Source organism: Haliotis rufescens, unplaced genomic scaffold (assembly GCF_023055435.1).
Source record: "Haliotis rufescens isolate VD_foot unplaced genomic scaffold, xgHalRufe1.0.p SCAF_4, whole genome shotgun sequence".
NCBI classification, from domain to species: Eukaryota; Metazoa; Mollusca; class Gastropoda; order Lepetellida; family Haliotidae; genus Haliotis; species Haliotis rufescens.
Window position 1 is genome coordinate 52,012,353 of NW_025964112.1, and position 22,404 is coordinate 52,034,756.

At 38.1% G+C, this 22,404-nt stretch overlaps 1 protein-coding gene across 1 annotated transcript; it reads right to left on the reverse strand.

Moving 5' to 3' along the window:
* Window positions 1-672: 672 nt before the first annotated feature.
* LOC124150739 lies at window positions 673-20,663 on the reverse strand. Its single transcript, XM_046522772.2, has 5 exons — window positions 20,192-20,663; window positions 3,416-3,582; window positions 2,173-2,255; window positions 1,709-1,895; window positions 673-921 (listed from the first exon to the last, which is right to left on the reverse strand). The coding sequence occupies exons 1-5, from the start codon at window positions 20,511-20,513 to the stop codon at window positions 802-804; spliced, it is 879 nt and encodes a 292-aa protein (XP_046378728.1). The 5' UTR covers window positions 20,514-20,663; the 3' UTR covers window positions 673-801.
* Between the last annotated feature and the right edge of the window lie 1,741 nt (window positions 20,664-22,404).

Sequence of the window (22,404 nt, forward strand, 5' to 3'; positions counted from 1 at the left end):
GAAATCATACAACATGTTAAAACATTTCTTTGTTAAACGACATTCAGACATATGAAGTAAATGTAACTAGTATTTCACACTACAAATGACTGCAAAAATCTTAACAAGGTATCTACCACATTCACCAAGCAATGAATTAGTTAAAGCTGGCATCTGTACCTTTGAAAATATTTTACAGGCGTACGACTGAATCTTTTCTAATTGGTTTGTTTCACCAAAGCCCCAAATCTCCAACCCACACAAAAGCACAGGCATGAGCCTTCGAGGAATAGCCAAATCTCCTGTCGAAGGATTCATAATCAGTACGAACCGGTATTCGGGACCAACGGATCCTGCTACAACAAAGGGACACAACTCTCTGCCATGCACAGTCAATTTCGGCGTCATATATGATTTGGCCACTCCGTTCCCGACTGGATCGATAAGACGAAGAAAATTCAACGACAACTTAATTTGTTAAGAACAGCGAAACGAACGACGCATTTGACAAGTATTATTCAAATGTACCAGAAAACCGAGCGATACGATCCGGGGTGGAATAGGTCTTCAGCAACCCATGCTTGCCGTAAAAGGCGACTATGCTTGTCGTAAGAGGCGACTAACGGGATCGGGTGGTCAGGCTCGCTGACTTGGTTGATGCATGTAATCGTATCCGAATTACGTGGATCGATGCACGTGATATTAATCACTGGATTGTCTGGTCCAGACTCGATTATTTACAGACTGCCATCATATAGCTGGAATATTGCTGAGTGCGGCGTTAAACAACAAACCAACCAACCGACCATTTGCTGTACCATATTAAGGGTACATAATGTGTATTTTCCTGACATAGTGGTAGCCATCTGAATGAAGCGATTTGTAAGTTTCCAGGGGCAGGAGTCTCTCGCCACTGTAGAAACTGACGCCGTTCAGCATTCCCTGTCGAAACAAACATAAAGACATATAGAACACTACTGGTCACTGGGAGTGTGTGAGTGTGTGGGTTTGGTTTAAGGCCGCTTTGAACAGTATTTCAGTTATATCACGGCGTGTCAGCTTAATGTGAGGAAAAGTGATGCAGGTCATGGAAGTTAAATCTACGATATGATGCAGGCAAACTTAGAAATATAATCGAACCGGAATCGAACCCATCGGCTTTTGGCATGGCTAAGAAACGCAACTCTGTACAGAGAACTACGGCGCTTTAGACGACTGGGCCATCCATGCCTATTCCCCAAACTAGTACGAGACACGTGCGCCTATTGCCATGCAAACTGTAATGAGTTATTAATCGTGCCTGTGTATTGATACTTGAGTCCTGCGACTTTCTCTCACCAAAGAAACCTCAAAGTCATCATGAACTGTTTTGGGGTAATCTAGATTCTGTTTCGTGAGCTAGTCAGTTTGGTTTAACGCTGCTCTTAACTGTATTTCAGGTATATCAGAGCGTGTCAGAAAAGCCCGAAGTGATGCAGGTCTCAAACGTTTACCACTTTGGTGAAACCCACGAGCACGGATATGGTGCTGACACACCTAGAAACACAGACGGGGCGAACCGGATTCGAACCCACAATCATAAATTTCTGGCGTGCCCAAGGGACGCAACTCTGCACAGCGAATTGCGGCGTCTTACCCGACTGGGTCACTCGTGCCCACTTCGTGAGCTTGGAGGGTTGTATCATACTGTTCTTAAGGGAATCATAATGTAAGTAAGTATTTTGTCTACCTCGAACTTGGTGCTGGTGATAGTGACAACCAAGGTGAATTCCTCTTGGCTGGGTATTGAGAAAGACCCATCATCACCAGTTTGTTCCTCATCATCTATATAGATAGAGAAGCCCCCCCAGTTTGTGTTCGTCCACAGCAAACTAGCCACCTTCGTTTCACTAGGATCTTTTAACATGAGATAGATCCTGTAATATGGAACGTTGAGATTGTCAAAAGTCATGGGAACGTGAAAAAGCTGTGAAGGTACATAAACACAGACAACAGAAATAGTATAATAGCATTACAGTAGACTCCGTCACAGTGTCATAACTTGATTGAACGTCACAGCTTAACCTGCTTACACGTAGATTACCATTGTGAAAATCCGATGGCGGTTGCAAGATATACGTATTTATCACACACAAATTAGTTCACAGAAAATATTTTTCCGAGCTATAGATGTATGTTTACCCATGTACTTACGGCGTCTCTACAAGTCGGGATCCAATGACTTCAATGGTGACACCAGTTACCAATGGAGATGGTATCTTGAAAACTGTTTGTGTCTGAGAATGAAAGTCAGAGCTGTTACTGCAAAGTGCTATTGTTAATTGATAAAATGGGGCGGTCGGATAGCCTAGTGGTTAAAGCGTTCGCTCGTCACGCCGAAGACCCGGGTTCGATTCCCGACATGGGTACAATGTGTGAAGCCCATTTCTGGTGTCCCCCGCCGTGATATTGCTGGAATATTGCTAAAAGCGCCGTAAAACCATACTCACTCACTCACTCACTAATTGATAAAATGATGCACGTCCTTTTGAAGAATGACTCTTTCTTTATGATCCCCCATGTTTCTGTAAACTTGATTGGCCCTATTTCGTTCTTGTTCATTTCAGTGCCATTGCTTTACCGTTGACTAAATCCGCCAGGAATATTCCGAAGATCGTATTATTGTCGGCGTTGTTGTCAATCATGTTTATATTCATATTGTATTCTGGCGTGTTTAGGGTGAAAAATATTTTTCCAGATGATGCTGTAAAATATAACTTGTCTTGGGGTTAAACAACAACAATCACTGGGTACAGTGGATGTTCTGAACGATAACGTGATGCAGGCCCCAAGTATATGACTCATCCTTTCTGTAAAAAGGTATGTAAAACTTGAAGAAATAACTAAAACATATTGTCGCTCAAATAAAAATCCCAGTACATGTTTCAATCAGACTATCAAATAGCTGGAAATTACATGTATTTAATGCTTAACTTGTCTGGGTGTGACAGTTTGATCGCGATTGGGGTACTGGAATAGGTTTAATACAGCTACAATTATTACCGTAGTCTTACATGTTTGGACGCACCGTTCGGTGATTGTGGCTTAGAATACAAAATATACTGTACATGCTTAAAGTATCTTACAGTAAACTACGGTTATAACGAACTCAAAGGGGCCACTCAATTTAGTTCGTTATAACCGTAGTTCGTTATAAGCATATTTACAGCATATATACAGCAAATGCACGGACCAAAAAACAGTTCGTTATATCCGTCAGTTCGTTATAAGCGTGTTCGTTATAAACGTAGTTTACTGTAGTAAGGTTCGGTTGATTGCCTGTCAACATACTCTGACGGCATACTTACTCACACTGTCTGGTCCATACTTATGTACAGGCCGCCGTCATAGCTGGAGTATTGCTGATAACGGCGTTACACAACAAACAAAAACGTACCGGTTCTACCCACAGAGTCTGTCCACACATCGTCCTGGTGAGCCAGCTTCCTCCTGTGTAACACACGCTGTTGATGAAGTTTGGGTCCGTTACAGGCGTCGCTATGCTGGAACATCCAGTCGCTCTCGACGCATCTGAGTTGGGTACTTTGTAGAACTCACAGTCAGCTGGCAATGGACATTGAATATCATATATTATAGAAGATATTATATGAGTGTTCATGTCATACTATTTTTATGACGCGAGTGTCGAAAACATAGTATGACACGAACACGAATATAAATTTAACGCTAAATTAAACGTTTGAAACCCCACGCGGCGCGTTCGGTTCCAAATTCAATTTAAAACGGTTAAATCTACTGGTACTCCAGCGCTACATTGAAAACATAGTATGTTTATCTCCTAAGTGTATCAACTACTACTACTACTACTACTACTACTACTGCTACTACTACTACTACTACTACTACTACTACTACTACTACTACTACTACTACTACAACTACTACTACTACTCCCATTTTTTTCATTCATTATCTACAGCTGCGCCGCGTCTGTTTAAAATAAACCGTACGTTAATCTTAACATTAGCCATGATAACATTAAGAATTCTAAACAAAATATATTACCTCAATTGAGTGAATATCATCAATGAAATTGAACTTAGTTCACCATCGTTAATAATTAGCCTGTGAGACGACCCCTCTTATTCTCAATCGTTTTACCAATCATCACGCTTAATTTGTTTGCCTACCGTAAACAATAGAAGCTTGCAGTCCCGGAGCAGAACTTGAAAACCGTACAAATTTGGCACATAGATATGTGGTTTAAACATATTTATTTTTTACAAAAATGTGAAACTGGATTAGTAAACAAACGAAGCGCTTATGTTAATACCGCTCCATTACACATAAGACATGATACAGTAAATACACCAATGAAGGTTAGATGTAATAAATGAATTGTACATGCCAAGCTAGATGTGTATATGTAATGAATATATTTGCAGTCTATATTAAACAATTCATTTAATTAAAAATATGCCAGTTTTGAATAGAATCTAATGTTTGGATTTGCTCTTCCTTACTCAAATACGAACTTCCGCATAGCACTGTTTGTAAAGAATAACCATGTTGGTAAAAATACATTTCATTTCGAAAAACATAGTAATTTGTACACACAAAAAAGAAGTGTAAAGCATCTTCGTTATGATATCCACAGGGACATGTTTTTTTTTATCCAAAAAATAATCTATCATACTGATCATGATCTTCGTTAAGATCGCTGCAGCCAAGCCTGGGGCGACTGTGAATAATTTGACATAACCTGTTTCCATAATTTAAATCCCAGTGTAAACCATTATCTCCCCTTACGTGAAGCAAATTCTTAAATTGTGTAACGGTCTCTAGCCCCGTTAGGCTTTCTGGTAACATATTCCAAAGTTATGTTGTAGCTGGTATAAATGAATCTGCATAAGCTTTTGTTTTACACTTCACTGTTTGAAGATTAGTTTTATCCCTTAAGTTATAATCTGTGTTTTCCGAAACTGTATTAGGAATAAGTCTACAAAGATATTCCGAGGAGAAACGGTTCTTCATTTTGTAAAACATTACCAATTTTAAATTGTATCTTCTGTCTTTTAATGACTTACAATTTGTTTCATTCTAAATCTTCTGATGACTCGTACCCCGGACAGTGCCACATCTGGCATATAATTTTCCCACTAAATTAGCTTGTTCATTAGTACAGTTGTCCCAAATATGACAACAATAATCCAAAATCGGTCAAATAAATGATTTGTACATAGTTTCTAAGGTAGTTCGGGATAGACGATATTTATAACTTCTTAAACAATTAACCAGAGGACAACATTTCCTTGCAATATCATCAATGTGCATTTTCCATGTACAATTACTTTGTAAAGTAATACCTAGGTGCTTATGGCTTTATACATCTTTGCTTTCTGTACCATTCATATATAAGTTAGGTTTCCGACTAGGGTTTACTTTACGGGTAAATTGAATGGATTCAGTTTTTTCGGAACTAAATTAACTTGCCATCTTCCTTGAACAATGGCATTGATATAGTCTGGTGTCCCCCGCCGTGATATTGCTGGAATATTGCTAAAAGCTCATTGATATAGATAATAAACAATAATGGTCCCAAAATCGAGCCCTGTGGCACACCTGTTAAGACAGCTTTTGGATCTGCGCTATAACCATTATAACTACCTTCTGATATCGATTTTCTAAGTAACTATCAAACCATCTCAATAAATTTCCACAGATACCATGCTGTAGCTTTTAAATTATTCCTTTGTGCCACACTTTATCAAAAAGTTTATTTATGTCACTAAATACAGCTCTATCTTCCTTACCTTCATCTATAACCTTTGCAATAAAGTCATATGAACTGTTTGGTCTAGTGGTGACCTGGTACCTTTCGATAGATTGGGTTTTTCGAGAAGAAAATGTTTTCGAGATTCCATGGCAACAACTTTGACTTTGACTGGCGACAAAAGAAACTTTTTCATAGTTTTAAACCACTTTAGTTTTAAAAAATACACAAAAGATAGATGCATGAAGTAAAATGTATTGAAAAGATCAAAATCTCAACGAAATCAACATTTAAGTCATACAGCATCCGAAATTGGCATTGACAGTTGCCCGAATTAAGGTTGGGTAGAACAAACAAGATTTCAACATAATGGACTAAAGACACACACATTAAAAACCGCTCAAGTTAAATGACACGTCACATAAATGGCGTGTATGACCACCCCTGTTACAAGATACACAAATACTCTCAGAAAAACAGTCTCTGATGACGTCACGTGGGATACATCGCCATTCTTCTTTGATGGCCTGGATCAGTTCTTGTTGGTTGGCAGATGTGTTCTGTCGGGGACATGTCTGGGGAGCGGCAGGCCTCGGTAACACGTTGACGTTGTTGGCTGCAAGGACATTCTGTACGCTTCGAGCTGTATGGGATCTGGCATTGTCCTGTTGATAAAAGTCACCACGTGGAAGCTGTTGTAGAACTAGTAGAACAATCGGACGAAGAATGTCATACATGTAACGCTGAGCTGTCAAATGTACGTTAACGAAGACCAGTGGTGTTCTCTCTTGCCCACAATTCCTCCCAACACCATAACAACCCTCCACCATATGGCACAACCCCCTGAACGCAACACATCGTCGTTCGTTCTCCCCTTCGGTGGTAAACACGCTGTCGTCCATCAGCTATGAACAGACAGAACCGGCTTTAATCAGTGAAGACGACTCTCTTTCCAGTCCCGTCACTGCCAAGGACGTACAGTCTGGGCCCATCTCAATCTCTGACGACGATGTTTGCGTTGTCAATAACTGTCCTCTGTAAGGTCTGTAAGGCCTAATTCCCTGAGCCCTCAGTCTCCTGGCCACTGTCTCTCGAATAACCATATGTCTTACGGCATTCGTCGCTGATGACGTCACTGTCAGGAATCGATTCCAGAGATGCAAAGTACCGGTCTTTCTTGGGCGGCGTTACCCTGGGTCTGCCTGTTCTTGGCCTGTCTGATGTCTTCCCGGCAATACAGGGGCAACCAAAAGTGGTCATGGGTGGCTCCCACCTGTATCATACCCAGGGCCCGCTCGCGTTGTTCGGGTGTCAGTCGTGGCATTTCGGTGGTGGTTTGTTTTGTCAGTGTGAGTGTCTGACATGTCGTCCGTATCATTTACATACCCTTATTGCACGTGCCCAAGCAGCACGTGTTTTTCATTCTTTTGCATTTTCTAAAAAAACTCAAACGTGCAGTGGCTCACTTTCTATAAAGAACATTGATTGGTTTATTCACAGTAATAATGCCAGAGGCCCAAGTACATATACATATATGAAAGATAGATTTACATTGTGACAAGTAACAAATGTTACATAATATTATTGTTCAGAATATATACTTTTCTTGATAAATGTTACAAGCTTCTTCAACCATGTGATATTTCTTGTGTTCATCAAATTAGTGTAAATACGTTCATTTTCATATTCAGTTTGTAACAAACATAAATGATTACTTCGTAAATCATTACATGCAGGGCAGCTAAACAGAAAATGTAGTTCTTCATCTATTTCACCAGTATTACAATGTTTACAAATTCTTAAGGAATAATCTAATCCATCTCGTCTTCATGTATTACATCTTAATGGTTACTCACTTAACCCTAATAAGCATAAATATCGTCTTATTTCTCTACTCCTAAACGCAGTGATATAATATTCAGTACAGAAAGTTGTTTTAAACTTGGAATAATATCGCAATTTCCCAGAATCAAACACAGAAACGTGAAGAGTCTGCCAGTTACAATCTTTAAGTCGTTGCTTAAACATTGGAACAAAATGTTTTACATCCGACACACACTGTGCATTCCATACATCACCAAATCCTGCATATAGAAAAGATGTTTAACATGAGTAGCCCACGTTGTTCTACCACTTTCATCCAGTCTCTTCATTCATTGGTAACATTGAAAAGGGTATCTTCGGTTATCAATATGAACAATCTTACACCAAAATTTAATACATTTTATATGATCATCAACAGACAAATTGTTTCTTCGACACTCAAGCAAAATTGCAGTACTTCATACATGTTCACCAACACCCAATACAAATTTACAAAAACTAGCATGAAATGATTCAATAGATTGATGCATATGGAAACCCCATATTTAACCACCATATAATATTATAGGTTTTATTCTAACATCAAATAACTTAAAAAGAATATTAGAAAGTATGTTTGGAAATTTATTATATAACTTTTTGAGAACAAGCAACACTTTATTTCCCTGAGCAACCAACGTTTCCACTCCTTTAGTCCAAGATAATATACTTGAAAATATGACTCCAAGGTAATTGTAATAACTTGTTGTTTTGATAACCTTCCCATTCAAGTACCATTTCTCTGTCTTTCGTAAGTAACCTCCTCTTCTAAAAACTATTATTTCTGTTTTATCCATATTTTCTTCCAAACCCCAGGATTTGCAATAACCCTGACAGAAATATTACGTTGAAGTCCTATTACAGTATCATCCAATAGGCACAGATCATCAGCATATAGTAAAAGTAGAATTTCCAAATATTCTTGACCGACATTTATACCCCTAAGATTAGATTGTTCGAGATCATTCTGTAGTTCTAAAATAAACATAGTAAAATGAAAGGGGCTAACCATACACCCTTGTCTTACCCCACTCAATGATCTAAAATATTCTGGGACTGAGCTCCTAGAAACTTTTACGGCACATTTTATTTTTGTATACATATCTTGTAGCACTGTCAAACGCTTTCCATGGATACCCTTCTTCATAACAGAAAACCATAATAATTTCTATTATAGAGTCAAAAGCTTTCCGAAAGTCTACAAAAAGGCAGTAGAAATGTCCTCTGCGCTTTGAGAGATATTTTTCAATTAAACATTGTAAGGTAAATATTGACCATTGTACTGTAGCCTCACCTGAATCCTGCTTGTGCTTCAGGTATTACATTGCTGATATCGGCAAATAACTGCAGGCGTTGATTAATAATTGACATAAACAATTTGCCAAACACATCCATAAACTTATTCCTCTATAATTATTTGCTTCATTGATAGAGAGTCTTTTTTGTGTAATGGTTGAATAATGCCCATTGTCCTCTCGTCTGGATAACCCAGTGTTCATAACGTGGTTAAATATGACAGTCAAATATGGAATAATATGAGTCTTAGGGGATATTAACATTTCCGGCAAAATTCCATCAGGACAAGCAGCTTTACCTGTTTTTTAAACAATTAATGGCAATTTCTACTTCACTGCTAATGTTAGCATTTAGAATTTCTATATATCGATCGTTCATACATTTATCACAAGCATCTCCAGAATGGTTTAAAATAAAAGTATCAGCTGCATCCATTAAATCGTCATATTCTGGTATGTCAGTTCAACACGTGTTTGAAATATTCAGTCCATTGTGAGGAAGATATTGACGATGTCGTCATATTACTACATTTCGTTAGATTTTTAAAGTACACTATTACTCTGATTTCCTTCGTTTTCTTCCTTCTTTCTTCTGCACATACACCTATATCGATTTCTTAATGTATGATAAGTTCTAAGGTCCTCTAAATAACCAAATAATTCGAAATTGATCCAAGTACCTAAATAACTCCCTTTTTTTTATATCCAGAACATTGTTGTATTTGAAAGATGTGTTTTGCATTGATGAAGTTTGAACTTTCTTTTTTCTTTTGCAATTTTGTTTTTAAAGTGATAAAGATTCTTTTGGCCTTGAGCTTAGCTGACGTATTCACAAGAAGTATTTATCATTGCAGGGAATATCGATGACTTTGTTATTTTATAATTACCTTTTTCATTACTAAGGGTATAATTACCTTTCTCATTATTGAGGGTATACTTGAGGATCGTTCAGCCCTCCATGTTCCATTGACCATCACAACAATTATCAGATTCTCTAATAAACAACCAATGGTGATAAATACATTTACATAAATATTTCAAAATAGTCAATCAAGATGACAGGAATAAGTGCTGCTTGGCTAAGCTTACAACACAATTAAAATAAATTGACGAACATCTTTAACAGGTAATTACGTCTCCAAAGTACCTGGAGACATGTATTGTGTTGTTTAAGTGAAGACCAAAGTAAACATATAAAACTTGATTGTTCTGGTGTCACCAGATTGGCTACTTTTCGACGTGTGGCGTGACGAGATTTGACGTTAGCTTTAACCGAAAGAAAACGTCAACTTTGTAAACAATCTGACACAGGTGAAAGAAAACAATTTTACACAGATTCAACTACATCGAACCCAATATGTATAAACTGAATTTATGTTAATCAAATATGGGCCAAAATTCACTGAAAAGCTTTCTTCCAATTGGGATTACAAATATTTGAGAAAAGTGGAATTAATACCATGTGGAATCTCAAAATACTCAAATGATTGCTTGAACTTTTGAAATCTTAGAAAAGAATCAAGTTCAAGTGTGTGAAAATTTGGTTCTTGTATATATGATATATGATATGCATATGATAAACTTTTTTTAATTTATGTCGGTCTATATTTTTGGTATGACATAGTATATGTGTTATTTAGATTTTACCTGTCCGTCATGGACAAGATTTTGATAGTTTTAAAATTTACCTTCCGTTAAACTATTGCCGATGCTGTGTGTTAACCTACTCACCCACTTACACCGTCTTCCAGTGGACATTTGACAAACGGTTTTGGCTGTAGGCTTTGCGTAACAAAGGCACATACAATTTGAACTTAATAAGATGTTGTCCTGCTGACGACTGCAGAAAGTGAATTTCATTGTGGCGTGTTTAGCCCACGTGTTACTCTAGATCTTCAAGTCTTTTAGTATGATTCCATGACTATCGTTAAGCGACCCCTTTGATCTCATGCTTACCTGCCCAGTGCTGAGTGCCTGGATCCGGACTAGCATTAGAAAGGTCCTTGTCGTTGTTGTCAAACGGTTTGCACTGATTATTGTTTCTGTTCAGCAGAACCACATTGCACTTGGAGTGGTTAAAAACACTTGGTGGCACATTCCGTCCACTTGAACCCTATCCCGGGGTACAAGATCTCAAGCAATCCATTACTGAGAAGTTACTTATCAAACTCTGGTCTATGATGGTAAAATGAACCACATACGTTCGGTGGTGGTATTTTCCCCTTGTTAATGTAACAATAAGGGCTAATGTTATATATACCACCACAACACCCTCCATTTGTTTCTTTAAAAACTGGCAAACATTCCCTTAAGAGGACTCTGAACAACGCGCATATGTGCACTCGCAGTCATGAGATGCCTTCTAGTTTCAATGACGTCTTCTCCAACTCGGATTATGAATCGTAGTGCAAATTGATGCTTTGTCGTTGAACGATTTTATTTTATTGATAAACACTTGGTTACCGCCATGGGATTGTGTAAACAAACGACATTATTTATAAGTGTTAGTACTTAAGCATAGGGAAGCAGTTGAAGTAGATTCAGGTAATCATACGGAAAAACAAACTTATTTCCTCACTTAAGAATAACTGTCAAGGTTTCTGGCGTGCCCAAGAGACGCAACTCTGCACAGCGAATCGCGGCACCTTAGACGACTGGGCCATCCGTGTCCCCAGCAATCATAGAACATAAGACAATTATTTTTGAAATTGTATACAGAATGTGACACTATAAATGTACAGTCCTCACTGGTTATATGCCACCTTTCGTCCAACGGAAAATATGGCATGATAACCAGGGTGGCATTAAAGCTTTGGTTGTGAATACCAGACCTTACTGACATGACATGATATTAAGACGATTAAACTGGCGTTTACGGTATTGTGACCTGAAAGATTCGATGATACCAGCATCAAGGGGCTGTAAGTGTTTGTTGAAAGGTGGCAGGAAATGAATCTTAGCTTGTGACAACTGCTCAGGGATTAGGGGCATTATACCAGGGGCGTTATAACCTGTGTGGCATTATACCAGGGGCATTATAACCTGTGTGGCATTATACCAGGGGCATTATAACCTGTGTGGCATTATACCAGGGGCATTATAACCTGTGTGGCATTATACCAGGGGCATTATAACCTGTGTGGCATTATACCAGGGGCATTATAACCTGTGTGGCATTATACCAGGGGCATTATAACCTGTGTGGCATTATACCAGGGGCATTATAACCTGTGTGGCATTATACCAGGGGCATTATAACCTGTGTGGCATTATACCAGGGGCATTATAACCTGTGTGGCATTATACCAGGGGCATTATAACCTGTGTGGCATTATACCAGGGGCATTATAACCTGTGTGGCATTATACCAGGGGCATTATAACCAGGGAGGACTGTACATTATTCAATTACATAAGCAAATTTTCATTGTATCCTTAAAAGACTAAAGAGTTACGACCACCGCGTCTGTTCGAAATAAACCGTACGTTAACCTTAACATTAGCCATGATGACATGAAGACGATTTCTCAACGTCAATATTATATACCTCAATTGAGTGAAGATCATCAATGTAATTGAACTGAATTCACCATCGTTAACTCGGGTCACTCGCCCGTGAGACGACCCTTATAATTCTCTATTGTTTCACAAATCAACACGCTTAACTGGTTTGCCCACCGTAAACAACAGAATACTACGGCAAATAGGGTAAGAATTGTGCTCAGTAGTGAGCAGGGTGGTTTTCGTTGAACGCAGCAGTAGGGCATTCCACTGTCAGGTTAAGGCCATACAGCTGGTGATCAATGCTACCAGATGGCTCTAGCTTGGCTAGTAGACGACACACTATTCTAAGATGCATTAAAGGAAACGATTGAAATTCACTTATAAGCCTCACTTATTATCACTTCATCAAGTCTCTGTAACAATTTCCAACTACAAACTGCGTATTTAAATACACATTTTTCAATTACTTTTGCTCAGCAACTTGTAAGAGCAACTGGTCTGTAATTTGAAAATTCGTTCACACTGCCCTTTTTATGAATAGGTATGATTGAAGCCTCTTTCAATGTGAATGGAAAAACAGGACAAATTGTAAAGTTTGGTAAGAGGATCAGATATGGAAAGTGCTATGAATTTTAAAAGTTTATTACTAATCCCATCAGGCCCTGTAGGTTTTGTTGTGTCAGCTGATAATAGGACATTCTGAACCTCATTTCTAGTCAAATGTATGTCAGTTAAAATATTGTTCCTAAGTCCAAGGACTGGTTGCTCTTTGCTCTTCAAATAAAGACATTTGATTTGACTAAGAACCACCAGGTTTTAGAATTGAACTATCATTAATTTGTACCGATGAAGTGACTTTATTCCTCATAACTGACAACGAGCTCCTCTTTGGTACCTCTGATGTATTAATTAACCATTTGATTGTAGCTGCTAAAAGATTTATCTTTGTCCAGTGTATTAAGAATGAAAATGTTGCCTTGTTGCTTTTAAGAACACAATAAGAAGTATCTATGACGTTGAATATCATATTGCACGTAGAAATAACGACTTCTCTGCCTTTAATAGAAAATGGGTTTTGTTTACTGCAAAATAACTTATTCACTTGATGTTTGCAACATAATTTGATGTACCATAAGTACTGCATCTTCTTAATTGTATACATAAATATGCCTTCATCTGTACCACGATGTGGACTATGCCTTCATCTGTACCATGATGTGTATTATGCCTTAGGCCTCCTCTGTACCATATCCTTTTGAGAAGTACCTGTATTCATAAAGCTGTATTGCTTTTCGAGTGCATATGTATCCTGTGTATATGACTGAATAAAAAAATGTATTAAAAAAAGAAAAAAAAAGTGACTTTATTCCTTAATTATCTAAATTTAACCCAGTCTTTATCTTAGTTTCTCTTCTTAGACCTCGTGTGTTGACGATTTCTATTACGAATGAGTCAACGGATGTGGCAATTTATCGAAAGGGGGTCAACTAATCTTATTGCTATTGTCTTATTAGGTATGAAAGTGTCACTAATTCTGATGATTGACGCAACAATAGCCTGTGAAATCACATCTACGTTTACAATAGAAAACATTTAAACCCAATCACTATTAGTGATACTTCTGTTCTCATGCCTCGTGTCACCATAAATCTCCATTTGTACCTTCAATATGTCTTAGCTTTGACCTTGAAGCGAAATAAACGTTTGTTGTTGTTCATACCATCAACATCAGCTAAAACATAATTATATATTTTTGCTCTTATAACTTAATGAGGAGGAACCTTCTCTTTAATATTCACATATACAGGACAATGATCACTGCAAATAAGATCAAGTACACCGACTCACGTACCATATCCCTATTCGAAACAAATATTAAATCAATTAATGTACTTGATGTTTGTGTGATCATTGAAGGTTCTGTAAGTATTCAATCTTACGACAGTTCTAATTATAGATATCAATGTTGAAGTTGCCAACGATAACAGTTACCATATCTAAATCAAGGGCATCACCTAATGACTGTTTAATTATTTCCCAGTAATAATTGGTCTTATCTGATCGATAAAAATTCCTATGAAATACAGTCAAGTCTCGTTAATCCGACAATTTGCAACGAATTACCGAAATCACTAATTCTTCCTTCTCTCGTGTATGGTATAACATATAAATATATTTGAACATGAACATGTGTGAACAGATCTTGTAGTGGCAAGTAATCCAGAAGGTAGAAATTGCGGAGAGAGCGAAACTAGCGCAGATGCAATTTGGAGCAGCACCGCCACCCAGGAAGGTTGTCTACAGAGAGAAAGAACATCGCCTTGTCCGACTCAAGGAACAGCTTCATCGCCGTGAAAAGACACCCCTTCAGTACCTGGATGCAGTTGGTCCACGGATGATAAACAAGTGAAAAGGACTGATAATCATAAATGACAATGAAATAATATTTGAATAAAAAATTGTGAAATCTACCCAGCTTTCTTTCTTGTTACATGGGTGATACCATTTTACTTAACCAAGGGTACAGGGTACTAATTACTGATGCAACCAACCATAACGAGTGTTGTTTTAACGGGTCTGCGTTTTGGCAGGTCTACGTTTTGGGAAGATACCATCAGCGTACTCCGTGGTCACTGCCCGCGAGTACACAGCTCGTGTTTTGATGCGAGACGAGTCGGCTAGTAGCTGCATATTACAACGGCTGCGGAGATTGGCTTGCTTCACAATAATGTAGTTATTTTATTTACATTTTACCAGTAACCATATCGCCTCAAGCCCGGTTTGACTTAACTGATCAATATACTTAACATAATCTTTATCTTTTACATAAATAGCACGCCAGCACCTCATGTTGTCCTATCGTTTCTAAAAGGTAAATGATAACCAGGATTTTTAATGTCAAAGTCTAGAATATCTATATGTAACCAAGTTTCTGCTAAACATATAACATCGTAACTATCTAATTTGGCACTGATAAGTTCTACTTTGTCTTTAAGACTGCGTACGTTTAGATGTACAGATCTTCAAATCTGGACTATGTGAAGGTTCTGGGTTAGGATGGATATCCCCACAGCAAAACAGATGAAGTAAAACGAAGAGTGGTACTCGGGGATCGCATAAGCAAAGCAACCCAAAATATAGATAAATCTGTATCATCGTTCCAAAAAGATAACCGTGTTAAAAAGATTCAAGAACACCCAACTCCAGCCTGTATTGAACAACAGCAACCGGCATCGTCAAAGCAAAGTGTACATGTAATTGTTACAATAGGGCTGGCGGTGAATCTTTGTCATGAACACCTTGGTGAAAAGACCTACCAAAACTGATTTTTATAACTGGTGAACACAACACATTGCCAAATATCAAAACAGTAAAAATGATACAATATAACCTCATGCTGGAGAGAAAATAAGAGCAAAACAGAAAAATAGACGTTCAAACAAGAAGTAAAATAGCACGTCATGTAGAAATTAGATAAAGTAATCTGAGAGGGGAATCTTAAATTATATATAACTTAATATAAAGAAATAAACAAACAAACTAGGTTATGTACATGTATATATGCATCTTCTATGTACACCATGTGTGACACCTCTTAATAAACAATAAGTCATCATCAGTAGCCATATGGCTCATTGTGGGGGCAGGCTTGGCGGCACGGATGGTTGGAGAACTGCAGGATGCTGAGGGCAGTTCATGGGACAGACAGATAAGAAAGATCATTCTACAACTGAAAACCCTTTTCCCACTAAGTATGAAGCGGGAATGACGGGAAGTCCACGCCTATTACCTTTTTCATTATCAAGGGTATAATTACCTTTTTCATTATCAAGGGTATAATTACCTTCTTCATTATCAAGGGTATACTTTTCTTCTTCATTATCAAGGGTATAATTACCTTCTTCATTATCAAGGGTATAATTACCTTTTTCATTATCAAGGGTATAATTACCTTCTTCATTATCAAGGGTATAATTACCTTCTTCATTATCAAGGGTATAATTACCTTCTTCAGTATTAAGGGTATAATAACCTTCTTCATTATTAAGGGTATAATTACCTTCTTCATTATTAAGGGTATAATTACCTTCTTCATTATCAAGGGTATAATTACCTTCTTCATTATCAAGGGTATACTTACCTTCTTCATAATCAAGGGTATAATTAAGGATGGTTCGGTCCAACATGCTCCACTGAACATTCATGTTGACAAACATATTAAGGTCTTTAACAGGCAATTACCTTTAAAACTACTGTAGCTGCTTAATGCCGTTAAAGTGAAGACCAAAGAAAACTCCATTGTTCTGGTGGAGACGAGAGATGAACTCATCTTCAAAGGTTTTGATTGTTCTATGTATAAGCAGTTACATATCTTTGAACTATACCTATTATCACTTCCTGTAAATCCAAGATTATGTATAACTTGATATAGATTAGGTAATCATCATCTCCTAATAGGAACTGGTCGATGGTACAGTGTAATTAGAGAACATAGAATCTGTACATTATGTAATCTTTGAATAGATGACGAGTTACATTTCATGTTACATTGCCCTAACGTAAATGTCCTCAGAAATCGATATCTTCCAAAATACTCTTGCGAATATGTATCACGAATGTCTATACAATATAAGCCTATCCTTATAAAATTGTCCAAGTATATCAATACATCAATGAAATTGTATAAATAATGTTACTAGTATATGTTTGCATATCTGTATATGCCCACACATACTGTGCATCCACTCTTTAAAAAAAAGAAACGCACAGGTAGAGTTTTAGTAAATTTACTGTACATAATAAAGTCGATATATTTAATTTAATATCATAAATACAAATAGGACATTTTGGAGCTCGATAGTCACATGTTGTCGTTGTACAAGGGCATTGAAAACTGTTCATTGTCATGTAACATAAGGCCACAAGGTTGCGTTGAACTCAGTATCTCTTGTGACCGCCCCGGGCATCAATCACGGCTCTGCATCTCCCCGGCACTGACTGGATAAGTGGACGAATTCTGTCCTGTGGAATTCTGCGCCATTCTGCCTGTAACGCGTTGGTCAGTTGTGGGAGTGTCTGTGGCGTGTTCTGACGTTGACGTTCACGTCGATCGAGTTCATACCAGAGGTGTTCGATTGGGTTGAGATCTGGAGATCTCGACGGCTAGGACAAGGCGTTGATGTTGGCATTATGAAGGTAGTTTATCGTGATACGAGCTGTGTACGGTGGATCGTTGTCCTGTGGAAACAGCTCCCTCTGCCGGTTAATAATTGGAAGAAGGTGAGGTTGAAGAATTTGATTCATGTTGCGATTTGCTGTCAAATTTCCCTGAACCACAAGCAAGTCAGATTTCGTGGTGTAGGGTATGGCCCCCCACACCATGACACTACCGCCACCGAAATTGTCGAATTCACGTACACAATGTGGGGCAAAACTCTCATTTCGACGACGATAAACACGTTGTCTTCCATCTCGCCTGTGAAGAAGAAATCGTGATTCATCGCTAAACCACACTCGTCTCAAGTTTCTCAAATTCCAAGGCTGTAATGTATGACACCAAAGCAAGCGTCGCTGTCGATGGATCTGTTGCAAAGCAGGGACGATAATTGGTCTTCTGGGTCGGAGTCTAGCCTCACGAAGATGGTTCCTGACAGTCTGGTCCGATATCCTCCTCAAACCAGGGATGCGTCCTGCAGTCTGCGTAGCTGTGGCATTGCGATGACGTAGGTGGAACAGTCGAATGTAGCGATCCTGTGCAGGGGTGGTAACTCTTGGTCGGCCGGTTCTCGAACGGTCTGCAGTGGACTTGAACTGTGTGTATCTGGTACAAAGGCGGTAAATGGTGCTGTGGTGGACATGGAAGTGGCATGCAACAGAAGATTCCACTCTTTGGATACGTTCTATGGCGATGTTCCGATCGGCAGCGCTGAGTCTCGGCATTTTCGAACTTGAAAAATGTTGACAACTGAATGACAAATTATTGGCTTATGCTTGCCTCTTCGTAGCCACTACCACGAGTTACGAATGCCATAACTTGCACGTGCATTTTGCTTTACCGTTTTCCTCCATGAAATTTTTCAACAAGTGTGAAAACAATGCCGTTTAATACATTGCAAATCGACAATGGCTGCGTTTTGACGAATATCGGGCCACCAACATGTTTCAATAACATAGATTCAATTTATATACCGGACTTTTGTGTAGTCAGGTTCAATGAACTACAAACTACCTGTGCGTTTCTTTTTTTGAAGAGTGTATATCTTATACTATTATTGTTACTATCTACGCATTCTCACTGAATATATTTATGACTGTATATGTGTACATATGCATGTATATTCTCTCTGTATTACATGTTGTGATTTATGAGAATAAACTTGACTTTACTTGATTGGTGTCACCAGATGGACTTTGACAAGATTTGACGTTTTCAGTGTGTTTGTGTACATTTGGTTATTTGTTTGCCAATGGTAATGATTTCCATCAACAAATGCTGAATAGAATGGATGCTTGTCAGTGAAACTATATACAGACTAGCTCATCATGTACAAGATTGGATTTATATATCTCTTCAAATATCACAGTGTCACACTATTTAGCAGCAATGAATACTAATATACGATGTAATAGTTAAACTGTATTACATGAAGCCATTTAAGTAAATATATGCAAGAGAAAAAAGCCATCGAGAATAAATGATAACAATGTACACGATAAGATGTCCACACTGATACGGGTTCAGTCTGATTACGTCTTCTTCTTTTTAAAAAAATATATGCGTCCATTCTTTCTGAATAAAGCCAAAAATGACTTTGAAATAACCTGACAGGAAAAGTAAGTGCATGTTCCGTAACTCAGTGTTTTTGTAGATTACTGTGAACAATTGACTTGACTTTGCATGCCTTTGTGCCGGGTACCACCGGTCGGACAGGAACATCTGGTATCATCCCTTTTTGATAGAGATTCATAAACATATGCTCTTGATAAAGTCGGAATCGTACAATCGACTCTTCTTTTGGAAGAGATTTCGGATGAATATGGAAATAGATTTGTCGCTTTTATTTATGGGAACCAAGTTCAATGCATTTGCTGTCATGCAATGTGGGCTTCATTTCTAATTCTAGGTTTCAAATATATAGTATCATACTGCTCCACAAATTGAATGAATTCATGCATTGTTCTTTCTAGATGTTCTCTTTTGTAAAGATGACTTCTCTACTGTTCACAATAAAACCCTTAGTCAGTTATTCAAATATGGCCCAAAATTGATTGGACAGCCTTCTACCAAATGGGATCACAAATATTTGAGAAAAGTGGTATGAATACCATGTGGAATCTCAAAATACTCAAATGATTTGCTTGAACTTTTGAAATCTAAGAAAAGAATCAAGTTCAATACTGTGAAAATTTGGTTCTTGCATATATGATATTATGATAAATCTTTTTAATAAATGTCGGTATATATTTTTGGTATGACAAAGTATATGTGTTATTTAGATTTTAACTGTCCGTCATGGACAAGATTTTGATAGTTTTAAAATTTACCTTCCGCTAAACTATTGCCGATGCTGTGTGTTAACTCACTCACCCACTTACACCGTCTTCCAGTGGACACAAAGGCACATACAATTTGACTTTAATAAGATGTTGTCCTGCTGACGACTGCAGAAAGTGAATTTCTTTGTGGGGTATTTAGCCCACGTGTTACTCTAGATCGTCAAGCCTTTTAGTATGATTCCATGACTATCGTTAAGCGACCCCTTTGATCTCATGCTTACCTGCCCAGTACTGAGAGCCTGGATCCGGACTAGCATTAGAAAGGTCCTTGTCGTTGTTGTCAAACAGTTTGCACTGGTTATTGTTTCTGTTCAGCAGAACCACATTGCACTTGGAGTGGTAAAAACACTTGGTGAAGCATTCCGTCCACTTGAACCCCATCCCAGGGTAAAAGATCTCAAGCAATCCATTGCTGAGAAGTTTGTTATCAAACTCTGGTCTATGATGGTAAAATGAACCACATACGTTCGGTGGTGGTATTTTCCCCCTTATAATGTTAACAATAAGGGCTAATGTTATATATAACACCACCACACCCTCCATTTGGGATAACGAGTTTCTTTAAAAACTGGCAAACATTCCTTAAGATAACTCTGAACAACGCGCATATGTGTACTCGCAGTCACGAGATGCCTTCTAGTTTCAATGACGTCTTCTCCAACTCGGATTATGAATCGTAGTGCAAAGCTTTGTCGTCTGAGCAGAACGATTTTATTTTATCGATCAACACTTGGTTACCGTCATCGGATTGTGTAAACAAACGAAATTATTTATAACTGTTAGTTCTTAAGCATAGGGAAGCAGTAACGTCAAGATTTATTTAGTTGACGTAGATTCAGGTAATCATACGGAAAAACAAACTTATTTCCTCACTTAAGAATAACTGTCAAGACAGTATGTGGGTGACTTAAATTTGACAAAAAGATACAAAACATCCGTGACCACCAGAGTTCATCAATGAACAAAATGGTGCTAAAAGCAGCTGGTTGGTTCAGCCGGCAATGTCAGCTACGACCAACTTGACATGGTTTGATTACATAAATGCTGACGAACGTTTCGCAAAAAGTCGCACAAAATCTTGTAGTCTCGATCCTTGTCCAACTTAGTCACTTAAACAGTGGCAATGTGTCCTCTTGCCAACCCTCACTTCGATAGAAAATCAGTCGCTGGCTCAAAACGAGGTTCCTCCAGCTTTGAAATGCATTTACTGACCCAGAAGTGTTTAATGATGCGTTACTGATGAAGCGCTGTCATTCTTCACATCATATCTCACTGAACACCGCCAGTAGTTATTGATTGAGAGATTTCAAATAGAAGTGAACTGACGTTTGCATTGCACATGAATCTGTTCGTGGACCAATACGTTACAGTTGGAATAATTTTATCGATATGCTGATACACAGCCATATCTATATCTATATGCTGATACACAGCCATATCTATATCTATATTCATGACATTGTCACCGTCATTGGTTACTGAGCCATTCAAGAAAATCATGCACTCACTAGTGAGTTAAGGCAAAGGGTGTGACACAGATTGTCCAAGAAAACATTCTATGGTATCCCAAACCCACGGAATGGTTCTTCTCTCAAATGAGTGATTGTTACGCTGCTTTAAGCTAAAACCCAGCAATATCACGGCGGGAGACACCAGCAATGGGATCACACATTGAACCCATGTGAGGAATCGAACCCAGGTGACGCGACGAGTGAACGCTTTAACCACAAGGCTACCCCACGCCCCCCTCTCAAGTAACTTGAAAATATATAGAAGTGTTTCACGACATAAGGTTGAAAACAAGTTTATTTTTACTGTTATTAACTATATTGCTGATCTCCAAAAAGACATTAAAACATAACAATATACATGTATCTCCCATCAATATCATTTGCTTTTAAAATATCTAAAGAGTCCCAAGGAGGAACACTTTCAAAGTAAATTGTACGACGACACCCAAGACGTAGCAAATTTATTAAATGACTTGTTTGTAGGCCAGGCAGTAGTTGATAGTTCAGATAAAGACCCTATTGATCTTTAAAAATATAGATAGTCCCTTATAATTATGTGACATTACACTCAGTTGTAAGGAAATTGAGGACATCCTACGTTCAGTTGACACGACTAAAGCAACAGGGCCCGATGGGATAGGAAACAGATAACTTAAATTAACTGCCACAAAATTGGCACCAATACGGGTAAAATTGTTCAATTTTGTCACTCCAGAATTCAACCTTTCCAGTTTGGAAAGAGAGCATCAGTTATTCGTATCCATAAGAAAGGTCTTGAACATGACTTTTCTGATTATAGACCTGTAGAATTGACAAGCTGCATGGCCAAGTTATTTCAGTATGTGGTCAATGTTTTTGAGAGATAACAATCTGTTGACAAATTTACAATCTGGGTTAATGCCTGGTTATTCAATTTCAAATCA

Bases quoted from the DNA above. Each gene is read 5' to 3' on its own strand.
- LOC124150739 (XM_046522772.2), bottom strand. From the start codon at position 20,513: ATGGAGGGTGTGGTGGTGTTATATATAACATTAGCCCTTATTGTTAAC. The intron at 2,256-3,415 runs GTACGTTTTTGT...TTTCATTCTCAG, and splicing joins AGACTCTGTGGGTAGAACCG to ACACAAACAGTTTTCAAGAT. The intron at 922-1,708 runs GTAGACAAAATA...TTGTTTCGACAG, and splicing joins TCACCAGCACCAAGTTCGAG to GGAATGCTGAACGGCGTCAG.